Raw genomic sequence first — 17,198 nt, 5'->3', positions numbered from 1 at the left:
ATTTATGCTTACCTGATAAATTTATTTCTTGACACAATGAGTCCAAGGCCCGTCCTGTTTTTTTTTTAAGACATGCTTTTGTCATTCTATAAACCTCAGACACCTCTGCACCTTGTTGCTTCCTTTCTCTCCTTTTACTTCAGTCGAATGACTGGGGCTGGAGGGAAGGGAGGTGATATTTATCTGCTTTGCTGTGGTGCTCTTTGCCGCCTCCTGCTGGGCAGGAGTGATATTCCCAATAGTAATTAGATGATCCGTGGACTCATCGTGTCAAGAAATAAATAAATTTATCAGGAAAGCATAAATTTTTTTTTTAATTTCATGATTTAGACATAGCAAGCAATTTTAAACAACTTTCAAATTTTGGTAAATGTGCAGTATTGCTCTACTGGGAGCTAGCTGAACACATTTGATTAGTCATTGACAAGAGGCATATATTTAATGGCTGGTTATTTATTGTGCGCCCCGTAACCGTCGAATTTGCCCATTTACGGGAGCGCAATAAATTAGTGCTCCACTTATATTCCACTTTTAATCTGTCCCTAATTGTTAGAGAGAGAGAAAATCACATTATGGCACATTGTCTGTTATATTTGTTAAAAAGTAAAGCAATACAATATATAGCTGTACCTTTCATATAATTGTGTCTTTTAGACATTTTTCTATTAAATCCTTCTGGCTCACTGGTCTGTATTTACCAGCAAGTGACACCCCTGTATTGATCACAGAGTAATATTCACAGTTAGAACCAAGAATAGTGATATTGTATATACTCCTCCGTGAAATCAACTCTCCTTGATCTCCACTGTGTACGGCTATCACGGGGTTAACAATGCGTTACCTCTAGGCGTTAGTAAAAAAGAGATGATGTCTCAAATATCAACAAGGCTTACCCCTCTTCATCCAGGTCTGTTCAGTCTCTGTATACTCACAAATGTCTCCTCCTGAGTATATAGCCTGATTGGCATTCACTGGAATAGAGTGGTTACCTTGATAGCGTGCCGACGTTGTATTCACGGCACCGACTGCAATGCTGGAAGACGCTGGGGCTCTCCACTTCGCCCCTATATTATAATCCAAAATAGAAACATCAAAGAATAGCGTATCCAAAAGCATCAATCAGGAGAGTATTGACAAGTTAAAAATCCATTTATTAATAACAAAGTTTAAAAGAATATAAGGGCACAGTGCAGCAACCACAGCTAACGCGTTTCCTGCCTTTACGGCACTTCCTCAGTCATTATCTTGTAATTATTATGATCATGATTTCTTTACAAAGCACTCACTTAATCTGCAGTGTACAATAAATATATTATGATGACAAAAGAAAACCATCTAACATACACATAGAGAAAATAGTCAGGGGCTTGTACATTGTTCCCAGTCTTGGTGTTTAAAGGGGGTGAATAAATTGCTCATCTGAGGGAGGTTAAGATGTAGGGGCCTATTTATTATGGTGCGAGCGGACATGATCAGATATAGCGGATCATGTTGGCTGCACATCGATAAATGCAGACAGCATACTCTGTCTGCATTTATCATTGCACCAGCAGTTCTTGTGAATTACTGTTGGGAATATCACTCCTGCCCAGCAGGAGGCGGCAAAGAGCACCACAGCAAAGCTGTTAAATATCACCTCCCTTCCCTCCCACCCCAGTCATTCTTTTTGCCTATGTTAGAGCAAGGAAGTGGTAAAGTTAGGTGTTAGAAAAGATTCTTCAATCAAGAGTTTATTATTTTTAAAGTAGTACAAGATTGTGCTGCTTTGTTCTAGGGTGTAGCCGTAGTCCATATCAGTCTCTTCAGTAGAGCAGTGGTGGCTTTAGAGCAATGGGAACTTGTGGGACATAATTCTCACTGCGCCTCCCATATACTGATGCTGCCCTACCTCTGAAAGGTTGAGGGATTTTACTGAGTCTTTTATCTTGTTTCACAGGTCCATGTGAGGGAGAGGACCTCTCAAACCTGGGAGCTGCCTTGCTGTCAGGCAGATTATGAGGTAAGTGCTGACTATCAACCACAACCCACATAACCTTAAACTTAGCTCATTCTCCCCTGTTACTGAGTAAGAAGTTTCAGCACTTATACTGCGCTCTCACCTCACTACCTGTCCCCTTGACCCTATCCCCTCACAGCTACTCCCCTCCCTCTCTGCCACCCTTACCCCTATACTCACACACACTTTCAACCTCTCCCTCAGCACCGGTATATTTCCCTCATCGCTAAAACATGCACTGGTCACACCTATCCTCAAAAAACCTTCCCTTGATCCTACCTCCCCATCCAACTACCGCCCTATTTCCCTCCTCCCTCTTGCATCAAAGCTTCTCAAAAAACTAGCTTATGCACGCCTATCCCATTTCCTCACAATAAACTCCCTCCTTGACCCATTGCAATCTGGATTTTGTCCCCATCACTCCACAGAGACAGCAATTGTTAAGGTTACCAACGACCTACTTACAGCAAAATCAAAAGGCCACTTCTCTCTGCTTATCCTCCTTGATCTGTCCGCAGCCTTTGACACTGTTGACCACCCTCTTTTGCACCAAACCCTCCAATCCTTTGGCATCTGTGACACAGCCCTCTCGTGGCTCTCTTCCTACCTGTCAAACCGTACCTTTAGTGTAGCCTTCTCTGGGGCCTCCTCTGCCCCGTCACCACTTTCTGTCCTCGGTCCCCTTCTCTTCTCAATCTACACGTCATCACTAGGTTCCCTAATAAAGTCCCACGGTTTACAATATCATTTGTATGCCGACGACACCCAAATCTACTTCTCTGCACCAGACCTATCTCCTTCCTTGCTAACCCGTGTCACTAACTGTCTTTCTCACATCTCTAACTGGATGTCCTCTCACTACCTCAAGCTAAATCTAAAGCTTTATATTACCCTAAAAAATACTGTCAGCAAATAATGAAAACATAAGAATACTAAGATTATCACCCCATTTATGATTCTGTGTGAAGTACAAAGTTGCAAGATTAGTATTTAACCCTTTGAGTTCTAAGCACTTTCCCACCTGGGTGCTAAGGTTTTCTTAAAGGGTTTTTTATTTAATATTTCTAAAAATATTTTTTTTTTATTTTATTTATTTCAGATCCCCAAGACTTACACCGTTGGAAAGGTTAGGTGATTACCTTTCCAACAGTGGGTCTTGGGGGTCTGTAGCTGCTTAGATGCCTGAGATACAGGCTTCTAAGCAGCATGCCCCCTGCTCCTATATTTAACATTGTTAATGTTAAGTTGCGCGGTGACGCTTTATTGTGCGTGACGTCACCACGCAAAACGGAAGCCCCGGTGAAGCCTTTCATTATGCAGCACCGATTGCCGGGGTAGGAGTGGGTGGGAGCCCCAAGATCTCCCTCAAGTTAGGAAAGTGCTAGTGACGGCTCTGAGCCGTCATTAGCACCAGAGTGGGAAACTCTGTGACGTCTCAGAGCCGTCATTAGCACTCAAGGGGTTAAAGGAACACTAAATTTAAAAGCAAACTCTTACTGAAAAATAAAATGTTATTATCACACCCTATAATTATTAAAAAGGTCAGTGAAAGTTTGACATCCCACTCTGAGTTCAATTCTTTTGGTATTCGTGTATCTAGATGAAAAATCCAAAAGACTTCTCGTTGTCTTAGGATCTCTTCTCTATTTCCCCCTCTGGGGTGTCTGGGAATGACTTGTATACACTGAAATGCCAAAAGTGAACTATCAGCATTATGTTCCCATTTTAAATGCAATTACCTCTATAAATTGAGCCACTGACGGCCGAGGAGAGGACTGATTCGAAGATCTTTGTTTTTCTGACCTCTGTCAGAAATATTTTCATAGATAGGGAGTCTATTATGGTCCCCAATAACACTACCCTAGTAGCTGGAACCAAGGAACTTTTTTCCAAATTCACCTTCCATCCGTGGGAGCGAAGAAAAGACAACAAGATCTCTGTATGAGAGTTTGCTTGTTGAAAAGACAGCGCCTGAACTAGAATGTCAACCAGATATGGCACCACCGCAACGCCCCGAGACCGGAGCACCGCCAAAAGAGCTCCCAGGACCTTTGCAAAAATTCTGGGAGCTGTGGCAAGGCCAAATGAAAGAGCCACAAATTGGAAGTGCCTGTCTAAAAAGGCGAACCTCAGAAACATGTGATGATCCCTGTGGATGGGAACATGAAGGTACGCATCCTTTAGGTCTATTGTTGTCATGAACTGACCCTCTTGAACCGAGGGAAGAATGGAACGAATAGTTTCCATCTTTAAGGACGGTACGCTGAGAAATTTGTTAAGACTTTTGAGGTCTAAAATCTGTCTGAAAGTTCCCTCTTTTTTGGGAACCACGAACAGATTGGAGTAGAATCCCAGACCCTGTTTCTGCTTTGGAACTAGAACTATCACTCCCAGGGCGAAAAGATCCCGAACACAATGTAAGAACGCCTCTCTTGTTATCTGGTCTACAGATAATCTTGAGAGGAGGAACCTGCTCCTGGGAGGAAAAGTCTTGAATTCTAGTTTGTATCCCTGGGACACGATGTCCTCCGCCCAGGGATCCAGAACATCCCGAACCCAGGCTTGAGCGAAATGAGAAAGTCTGTTCCCTACAAGATCCGCTCCCGGATTGGGGGCAGGCCCTTCATGCTGACTTTGAATAATTTGCAGGCTTCTTAGATTGCTTCCCCTTGTTCCAAGACTGATTGGGCTTCCAGGAAGACTTGGACTGTTCCTGCTTGGGGGGGGGGGGGGGTAAGGCTTACATCTAAAGTTTCTAAAGGAGTTTAAATTAGTCTGACTCCCTTTCTGTTTATTTCTCTTATCCTGTGGGAGGAAATGTCCTTTCCCTCCTGTAATATCAGAAATAATTTCAGCCAAGCCCGGCCCAAACAAGGTCTTACCCTTGAAGGTCATTGCCAAAAGTTTGGACTTAGATGAAACATCCGCAGACCAGGATTTCAACCATAAAGCTCTGCGAGCTATTACAGCAAAACCAGATATTTTTGCTCCCAACTTAATGATATGTAAGGAAGCATCCGTGATAAAGGAATTGGCCAACTTAAGAGCCCTAATCCCATCTTGGATCTCCTCAAGAGGCGTATCTGTCTAAATAGAATCAGACAAAGCATTAAACCAGTAAGCTGCCGCGCTGGTGACAGTGGCAATGCACACCGCAGGCTGCCATTGTAGACCCTGGTGAACATACATTTTCTTTAGCAATGCCTCCAACTTCTTATCCATAGGATCCTTAAAGGAACAGCAATCCTTTATGGGAATAGTGTTTGTCTTAGCCAAGGTGGAAATCGCCCCTTCCACCTTGGGGACTGTTTGCCAAGACTCCTTAATAAAGTCAGCTATTGGAAATATTTTTTTGAAAATTGGGGATGGAGAAAAAGGAATTCCAGGTTTCACCACTCCCGTACAATAATCTCTGTAGCACGGCCGGGTACAGGGAATACCTCCACCGCAGATGGGAACATCAAAGTACTTGTTTAGTTTACTAGACTTCTTAGGATTGACTACGATAGTCGTATTGGAGTCATCCGAGGTAGCTAAAACCTCCTTAAGTAACAGTGGAGGTGTTCTAGCTTAAATCTGAAGGATACAACTTCAGCATCAGAAGCAGGAATTATACTGTCAGAATCTGAGATTTCACCCTCAGATGCCAGTGTCCTCCTCAGATTTTTGAGCAAGGGAAACTTGGCTATCCACAACCTGATCAGAAACCTTACTCGCTGATTCCTTAAACTTCCTCTTCCGCTTTCCTTGAAGCATGGGAAAAGCCAACAGCGCCTCAGATACCGCAGAAGATACCTGAGTAGCAATGTTAGCAAAAGAAAATCGGATTTTGAGAGGAAACGCAGGGCACTGCATGTGTTGAAAAAGATTGGGACGCTTGGGGGGACAGTTGCAGCATATCTGGTACAGGAGACCCCTGAACAGCTTCCGCCTTATCTAAGGGTGGATCATGTTCAAAAAGTCTATCTCTATATACACAAAGTTCTCTCAATACAAGAAGAACAAAAAGGTACTGGTGGTTCCACCTGGGAATCAAAACATAACTTGCATGCAACAATCTGCAAGGCTTCTTGGTCCATCTTGTAACAAAAACAAAACCCCAAAGGGAATTATTTTTTTTAAACTGAATATAAAATGTTACTGTGCTTTTGAATATTAAATTTAAAAATAGAGCAGATATACTGCGAAATCCCAAGGCAACCCTGTACACCTCAGCAACTTTACTGAGGTGTCTACCTGTCCTTCTGCCTGGAAACTCTTTCGCCACTCAACGGTTTTTACTAAATGAACCGACTGAACTCCAGACCTGCGATCCGTCGTCTGCGCCCGACGATAGCGGAGCAGCCGACAACTACGCCACAAACCGGAACTGACAGCACTGAAACATTCTCCTCAGAGAGAAATTAAAGCGTGCCAAACAACTGCCGCATCTGGAAAGACCCGCCCCTAACTCTAATCTGGGTCCGTCCTGGCAGTTGGAAGAAAAATTGTCACACATAACACACAAATCCAGCCTGGATCACAACCGGAGCTAGGAACACAATCTGAGACACCAATAAACGTATACACATAGTCCCACAGTGCCTGCAAACTGCCATTGTTAACCATTAATATGATTACAATAAAATGTCCTCTTTATATTTAAAATTAAGCTAGTTGCTCAAGTGCCATCATTTGAAAGAAAAAAAATAAACCTGGCACTTACCTGAAATCAGTTTGTTCGGCAGCAAGACAGCTCACCAGTTTTGAGAGGTTGATTCTCCTCACATGGACCTGTGAAAAACGAAAGAACTGAGTAAACTTGCTTTCAGGTTAGGGCAGCAAAGATGATTGAGAAATCGCAGTGAGGATTGTACCTCACAAGTTCCCAATTGCTTAAAAGCCACCACTGCCCTACTGAAGAGACTGACGTGGACCAGGCTAGACCCCAGAAAGATCAGAGCAAACCTACTCTGCTTTTAAAATAATAAAAACTTGATTGTAGAACTTCTATCAGACACCGAAAACTTTACCACCTCTTTGCAACACAGTCAAAGAGAATGACTGGGGTTTGTGGGAAGGGAAGTGATACTTAACAGCTTTGCTGTGGTGCTCTTTGCCTCCTCCTGCTGGCCAGGAGTGATATTCCCAACAGTAATTACTGATGATTCGTGGACTCACTGTGTCATTAGAAAGAAAACTGATTGTCCTGACTCACTGTTGTAGCTTTCGTGTTACATGTTGTCCTTTGCATAAAGTGACAGTGCTTCTCCATCCATAGAGGGCACCGGGCGTCTTTTTTTCGAGTTTTACCGTCTGCTTCATGAAGCACGACCTAAGGAAGGAGAGGACCGGCCGTTCTTCTGGCTGTTTGAGAATGTGGTGGCTATGGGAGTTAGTGACAAGAGGGATATCTCACGTTTTCTTGAGGTAAGTGGCTTCATGGCCGTATACAAAACAATTTCTTAAATCAGAAACATCAGTGATGGCCTCACACAGCTCCTATAATTTACATTCCTTGTTTATAAATGTAAAGAGACACCTTGCTCAATTTATTACAATTATGTATACGATAGAGTATTTAAACATGATTGGGTCTTTTTTTTTCCTGAAAAATGTTAGGTAAAGAATGTCAATGTTTAAATTTAACTTGAAACATATACAGTTTTATGATACGTGTACTTCCTGCCAAGGTTCATTAGAACTATCTGCTAATGCTTATTGGTTGATAGTTACTTCCTGACAGAGCTCATTGGCTGATACGTACTTTCTGCTGATGCTAATTGGTTGATATCTACTTCCTGACAAAGCTCATTGGCTGCTAAGACGAGGCGCTAGCGACAAATTTAATCCATTATCCGATTGGTTGTGCATCCGTTGACTTCACAGAGACACAGATCAACCAGATTATGCACTAACAGCTGCAAGTTCTGTTCTAATCAGAGCCTCGGGCGCCGCAACCGCCTCTGGGAACCTAAACATGGGTCCCACCCCCCCCACAACGTGCTTTTAAAGGTTCTCAGGCAGAATGCGTGTGCGACAAATAATAATCTGACAGACAAATATCAGTCAGATAACAGTCAGGTCTGTCCAAGAACCTTTAAAAGCAGGCTGTAGGGGGTGGGACCCATGGTTAGGTTCCCAGAGGTAGTTGCGGCGCCCGAGGCTCTGATTAGAACAGAACTTTCTGCTAATGCTTATTGGTTGATAGGTACTTCCTGAAAAAAAAACTCTTTAACTGATAAGTACTCTCTGCTAATGCTTATTGGTTGATAGGTACTTCCTGACAAAGCTCATTGGCTGATAAGTACTTTCTGCTAATGCTTATTGGTTGATACTTCCTGACAAAGCTCATTGGCTGATAAGTACTTTCTGCTAATGATTATTGTAGGGCTGCAACTAACGATTATTTTCATAATCGATTAGTTGGTCGATTATTTTTTCGATTAATCGGTTTAAAAAAAACCTATAAAAAACAACAAAAAACACTCAACAATATACCATTCAGTGTACTGTTTATTAATCATCATGACTGCTGGGTGGGAGGGATTTAATTGGATGGGATTCAGCTTTTATATTAAAAGAAAAGATCAACCGCTGTGCTGTGAGTGCTTCTGTAACTTATAGGAATTTAGCACAGGGGTGTTAGGAGATTCGGGCACTGGGTCGTATAGAAGGGGAGGGGCTAAGGTCAGGATCAAGTTAGTAACTTGATGGGAGCCAAGGGGATTAACATAAACTCTGGTGGTCTGAGTCTCACTGTTTGATTTAGGAACACTCCTTCCTGTCACTGCTTTTGTTAGGAATAATTCCCAACAGTTTAGAAGCAGTCACAGGAAGGAGTGTTGTAAAAAAAAAAAAACAGTGAGACCACCAGAGTTTATATTAATCCCCTTGGCTCCCAGCAAGTTTCTAACTTGATCCAGACCTTAGCCCCTCCTCTTCCATGCAACCCGCTGCCCTGCGATCTCCTCACACCCCTGTGCTAAATTCCTAACAGTTTAGAAGCAGTCACAGGAAGGAGTGTTGTTAAATCAAACAGTGAGACCACCAGAGTTTATGTTAATCCCCTTGGCTCCCAGCAAGTTACTAACTTGATCCTGACCTTAGCCCCTCCCCTTCCATGCGACCCAGTGCCCGCATCTCCTAACACCCCTGTGCTAAATTTGGAAGGAGTGTTGTTAAATCAAACAGAGAAGTTAGTACTATTACCCACCTTGCAGCAAATAGAAGAAGTCAGGACTCAGAAGTCTATCGCACTGTCACACTGACACTACACTTTTCTCTTCCCACACGTCTTCTCTGATCCACAACACGTCTTCTCTGATCTCTTTTCTTTACCGCTCTGAAAATAGACATGCCTTCTCTAGTGTGGCTGCGTGCAAGCAGCCCAACTAATCGATTGAACAACTAATTGATAATGAAAATTGTTGACAACGATTTGCATTATCGATTTAGTCGATTAGTTGTTGCAGCCCTAGATTATTGGTTGATAGGTACTTCCTGACAAAGCTCATTAACTGATAAGTACTTTCTGCTAATGGTTATTGATTGATAAGGTACTTCCTGACAAAGCTCATTGACTGATAAGTACTTCCTGCTAATGCTTATTGGTTGATAGGTACAAATCGGCGCCCAAGGCTCTGATTAGAACAGAACTTGCTGGAGCGTGCCCTTGACTGTTATTGCATGATCTGATTGGTCTGTGTCTCCGTGAGATCACCGGATGCACAACCAATCGGATAATGGATTTGATTTGGTACTAGCGCCTAGTCTGATGAGTACTTTCTGCTAATTCTTATTGGTTGATAGGTACTTCCTGACAAAGCTCATTGGCTGATAAGTACTGTCAGTTAATGCTGATCAGTTTGATGGTGATAGTTGAGTGTAGTTAAAGTAAAAAAAAAAACTACTGTATAAAACAAATGTCTGAAAAGTCTCTAAAGCAACAGACACCAATTACAAACATAATCCAACATTATCATAAAGTCTGTTTTATAGCAGTTTATGTTTTTCCTTTGCAGTCAAACCCTGTGATGATCGATGCTAGAGAGGTGTCAGCCGCACACAGAGCACGTTATTTCTGGGGTAACCTTCCCGGTATGAACAGGTTGGTGAGAGCATGGGGGGAGTTGCTGGAGATTGTCTGGTAGTGAGGTTTACAGTAAATGGAGATATGATCCCACATATCACATGTGTTACACTAATGGGACATTAAACTAAATGTTTGTACACAAGTGGCAGGGTATTAAGCTTAACATAAATAGTTTAACTATTAGTTTTTTTAACCCTATAGCTGTCCCTATCAAACATAAACAAATGCAACAACATCTACACATTTTGGGTAGATTACGAGTGGATCTTTTTATCGCTCGCAAGCTAATTCAAGTACTACAAGTTGAAAGTCAAAGACGTATTCCCCCACTTCAATAGAGTGTGAAAATGTGGGGGGAAAACACCCAACAATTCACGCAAACCAAATCATGTTTTCTTAAGTGCAGTAACCTGACATGGAATATTAATATTTCACATTCCAATGTTCTTCACATTGCAGAATATGTTCTATTTTTCATGAATACATATTTCTATATATATCTAATGTTTTGGGGTAAAATATATACCTATAGTCATCAACACCCAGCTCAAAGCTTTTAACCTAGGACGTAGACACCCACTAAGGAAGGTTTTTTGGAAATTACGTCCCTAAGGGGGTGAAAAAGTGGGGTGATTTTTTTTTTATGAGCATACCTATATCTCAAAAATCGAAGATGTTACAGATGTGAAACTTGGTATATATTTTCTCCTTTAAGAATAAATAAACACGTGTTTTACCATTTCCCGAAAATCCACTTAAGGGGGTGTGTGATTTATGAGGATACCTATATCTCAAAAACCAAAGATGTTAGAAAAGTAAAAATTATCATTTAAAATCTTCATTATAAAGTAAATTTACATGCTCTTAACGTCAAGAAGTTCTCAAGATATGGATATCACTAAAAAAATGAACACTTTTTTTCATATCTGACAGTTGAATCCTAGAGGCCTATTTATCTCCGTATTCAGCATTGCAAGAGCTGCTGGTGCAACACCGCCCCCTGCAGACTCGTGGCCGCCAGCAGGGAGGTGTCAATCAACCCGATCGTACTCGATCGGGTTGAATTCCTGCGATATCTGTCCGCCTGCTCAGAGCAGGCGGACAGGGTTATGGAGCAGCGGTCTTTAGACCGCTGCTTCATAACTGCTGTTTCTGGCGAGCCTGCAGACTCGCCAGAAACACGGGGCGTCAAGCTCCATTCAGAGCTTGATAGATAGGCCCCCTAATATATAATTACAATTTAATATTAAAGTAATTGCAAAAATGAGAATAATAACATATTTTTTATGTGCCGGATGGACGCCTCGCCCACAGCGTAGCTGATTGGTGCACATGTACGAGAAACACAGAGAATTAACGAAAACGAATTAAGTTAATGTCAGCGAGTGTGCAACCCGAACGGGCACACGTCGTTGCAAGTGGTGGCGTTTTTTTCTATTTTTTTACAAATCACAAAATCCATGCAAACGAAGCCACAGGCAACAGCTACTATATATATATATATATATATATATATATATATATATATATATATATATATATGTCACAAAAAGGAAGGCACTCGCCGGGTTTAATAAGGATAAAGTTTTATTCCTTATGAAGAAACGTTTCAGAGTTTTACCTCCGTTTTCAAACTGACAACAAGAATCAATGCTATACACAGCCTTAAATACCCCTTCACCTTAATCACCTAGTGGTATTTAAGGCTGTGTATAGCATTGATTCTTGTTGTCAGTTTGAAAACGGAGGTAAAACTCTGAAACGTTTCTTCATAAGGAATAAAACTTTATCCTTATTAAACCCGGCGAGTGCCTTCCTTTTTGCGATATGTTGGATCTGTGAATTATGCAGGATCTCTTTGATGTGCACCCCGGTGGTTCAAAGGTTACCGTGAGTACTAGGCCATGCTATAAAGACTATCTATATATATATGAATATCTATTTAAAAATACACTGAAATACATAGTAAAAATGAATATTGTATACATATGTTTTTACATGTGTTCAACTACTAAGGGCTCTTATGCACTGATATATATGCCTACATATGTATTTATATGTGTGTATATGTCTGTAAATACATATATACACATATAAATACACATGTACACACATAAAAATACATATATACATACATATATACACATATAAATACACATGTGCACACATAAACATACATATATACACATATAAATACACATGTACACACATAAACATACATATATACACATATAAATACACATGTACACACATAAACATACATATATACACATATAAATACACATGTACACACATAAACATACATATATACACATATAAATACACATGTACACACATAAACATACATATATACACATATAAATATACATGTACACACATAAACATACATATATACACATATAAACACATATAAATACACATGTACACACATAAACATACATATATACACATATAAATACACATGTGCACACATAAACATACATATATACATACATACACATATAAATACACGTGTACACACATAAACATACATATATACACATATAAATACACATGTACACACATAAACATACATATATACACATATAAATACACATGTACACACATAAACATGCATACATACACATATAAATACACGTGTACACACATAAACATACATACATACACATATAAATACACGTGTACACACATAAACATACATACATACACATATAAATACACATGTACACACATAAACATACATATATACACATATAAATACACATGTACACACATAAACATACATATATACACATATAAATACACGTGTACACACATAAACATACATACATACACATATAAATACACGTGTACACACATAAACATACATATATACACATATAAATACACATGTACACACATAAACATACATACATACACATAAATACACGTGTACACACATAAACATACATATATACACATATAAATACACGTGTACACACATAAACATACATATATACACATATAAATACACATGTACACACATAAACATACATATATACACATATAAATACACGTGTACACACATAAACATACATATATACACATATAAATACACATGTACACACATAAACATACATACATACACATATAAATACACGTGTACACACATAAACATACATATATACACATATAAATACACATGTACACACATAAACATACATATATACACATATAAATACACATGTACACACATAAACATACATATATACACATATAAATACACATGTACACACATAAACATACATATATACACATATAAATACACATGTGCACACATAAACATACATATATACACATATAAATACACATGTACACACATAAACATACATATATACACATATAAATACACATGTACACACATAAACATACATATATACACATATAAATACACGTGTACACACATAAACATACATATATACACATATAAATACACATGTACACACATAAACATACATACATACACATATAAATACACGTGTACACACATAAACATACATATATACACATATAAATACACGTGTACACACATAAACATACATATATACACATATAAATACACATGTACACACATAAACATACATATATACACATATAAATACACATGTACACACATAAACATACATATATACACATATAAATACACATGTACACACATAAACATACATATATACACATATAAATACACATGTGCACACATAAACATACATATATACACATATAAATACACATGTACACACATAAACATACATATATACACATATAAATACACATGTACACACATAAACATACATATATACATACATATATACACATATAAATACACATGTACACACATAAACATACATATATACACATATAAATACACGTGTACACACATAAACATACATACATACACATATAAATACACGTGTACACACATAAACATACATACATACACATATAAATACACGTGTACACACATAAACATACATACATACACATATAAATACACGTGTACACACATAAACATACATATATACACATATAAATACACGTGTGCACACATAAACATACATATATACACATATAAATACACGTGTGCACACATAAACATACATATATACACATATAAATACACGTGTGCACACATAAACATACATATATACACATATAAATACACGTGTGCACACATAAACATACATATATACAAATATAAATACACATGTGCACACATAAACATACATATATACACATGTGCACACATAAACATACATATATACACATATAAATACACATGTGCACACATAAACATACATATATACACATATAAATACACATGTGCACACATAAACATACATATATACACATATAAATACACATGTGCACACATAAACATACATATATACACATATAAATACACATGTGCACACATAAACATACATATATACACATATAAATACACATGTGCACACATAAACATACATATATACACATATAAATACACATGTACACACATAAACATACATATATACACATATAAATACACATGTACACACATAAACATACATATATACACATATAAATACACATGTACACACATAAACATACATATATACACATATAAATACACATGTACACACATAAACATACATATATACACATATAAATACACATGTACACACATAAACATACATATATACACATATAAATACACATGTACACACATAAACATACATATATACACATATAAATACACATGTACACACATAAACATACATATATACACATATAAATACACATGTACACACATAAACATACATACATACACATATAAATACACATGTACACACATAAACATACATACATACACATATAAATACACATGTACACACATAAACATACATACATACACATATAAATACACATGTACACACATAATCATACATATATACACATATAAATACACATGTACACACATAAACATACATATATACATACATATATACACATATAAATACACATGTGCACACATAAACATACATATATACACATATAAATACACATGTGCACACATAAACATACATATATACACATATAAATACACATGTGCACACATAAACATACATATATACACATATAAATACACATGTGCACACATAAACATACATATATACACATATAAATACACATGTACACACATAAACATACATATATACACATATAAATACACATGTACACACATAAACATACATATATACACATATAAATACACATGTACACACATAAACATACATATATACACATATAAATACACATGTACACACATAAACATACATATATACACATATAAATACACATGTACACACATAAACATACATATATACACATATAAATACACATGTACACACATAAACATACATATATACACATATAAATACACATGTACACACATAAACATACATACATACACATATAAATACACATGTACACACATAAACATACATACATACACATATAAATACACATGTACACACATAAACATACATACATACACATATAAATACACATGTACACACATAATCATACATATATACACATATAAATACACATGTACACACATAAACATACATATATACATACATATATACACATATAAATACACATGTGCACACATAAACATACATATATACACATATAAATACACATGTACACACATAAACATACATATATACATACATATATACACATATAAATACACATGTACACACATAAACATACATATATACACATATAAATACACATGTACACACATATAAATACACATGTACACACATAAACATACATATATACACATATAAATACACATGTACACACATAAACATACATATATACACATATAAATACACATGTACACACATAAACATACATATATACACATATAAATACACATGTACACACATAAACATACATATATACATACATATTTAGCCCCTTGCCTGCCTTTTTTTTCTTTCACCTGAAACCTCATATATTTGAGCCCTTATAAAAAAATTATGCAATATGTGCTTTGTGCAACTTTTTAGTCAAGCGTAACAGTTAACCAGAGCTCGGAAGTAGCGCTATCCTGACACCTGTTAAATTCAATTGCGCTTGAGCAAATGCATTTACTTTCAACCAATAAGTAGTTTTATTATGCATAAATAAACATTTATATTAAAGTCCCTTGTAGGGGTTTGCCTGTTTTATCTCTCGGCTGCTATACTACTGAGGTCTAGCTCATACCTTTGTCATTTCATGTCTCTTCAGGCCATTGGCATCTACAGTAAATGATAGGCTGGAATTACAAGACTGTCTGGAACACGGCAGGTTAGCTAAGGTGAGGTACAGCATATAGGTCTGTGTGTATATGTATTTACTGAATATAGGTCTGTGTGTATATGTATTTACTGAATATAGGTCTGTGTGTATATGTATTTACTGAATATAGGTCTGTGTATATATGTATTTACTGAATATAGGTCTGTGTATGTATGTATTTACTGAATATAGGTCTGTGTATATATGTATTTACTGAATATAGGTCTGTGTATATATGTATTTACTGAATATAGGTCTGTGTATATATGTATTTACTGAATATAGGTCTGTGTATGTATGTATTTACTGAATATAGGTCTGTGTGTATATGTATTTACTGAATATAGGTCTGTGTATATATGTATTTACTGAATATAGGTCTGTGTATATATGTATTTACTGAATATAGGTCTGTGTATATATGTATTTACTGAATATAGGTATGTGTGTATATGTATTTACTGAATATAGGTCTGTGTATATATGTATTTACTGAATATAGGTCTGTGTATATATGTATTTACTGAATATAGGTCTGTGTATATATGTATTTACTGAATATAGGTCTGTGTATATATGTATTTACTGAATATAGGTCTGTGTGTATATGTATTTACTGAATATAGGTCTGTGTGTATATGTATTTACTGAATATAGGTCTGTGTGTATATGTATTTACTGAATATAGGTCTGTGTATATATGTATTTACTGAATATAGGTCTGTGTATATATGTATTTACTGAATATAG

At 37.2% G+C, this 17,198-nt stretch overlaps 1 protein-coding gene across 2 annotated transcripts in view; it reads left to right on the top strand.

Annotated features, from left to right (window-relative positions):
* LOC128655877 (DNA (cytosine-5)-methyltransferase 3A) overlaps positions 1–17,198 on the top strand; it is an 877,286-nt gene that overhangs the window by 814,769 nt on the left and 45,319 nt on the right. For both annotated transcript variants that reach the window (XM_053709465.1, XM_053709464.1), the window contains exons 19-21: positions 7,257–7,405; positions 10,000–10,085; positions 16,398–16,467. In XM_053709465.1, coding sequence (XP_053565440.1) covers positions 7,257–7,405; positions 10,000–10,085; positions 16,398–16,467 — 305 coding nt within the window. The remainder of the gene's footprint in view (positions 1–7,256; positions 7,406–9,999; positions 10,086–16,397; positions 16,468–17,198) is intronic.

Source organism: Bombina bombina, chromosome 4 (genome assembly GCF_027579735.1).
Source record: "Bombina bombina isolate aBomBom1 chromosome 4, aBomBom1.pri, whole genome shotgun sequence".
NCBI classification, from domain to species: domain Eukaryota; kingdom Metazoa; phylum Chordata; class Amphibia; order Anura; family Bombinatoridae; genus Bombina; species Bombina bombina.
The sequence above is the reverse complement of the archived record's forward strand: the minus strand, read 5'-3'. Positions and strand labels throughout refer to the sequence as shown.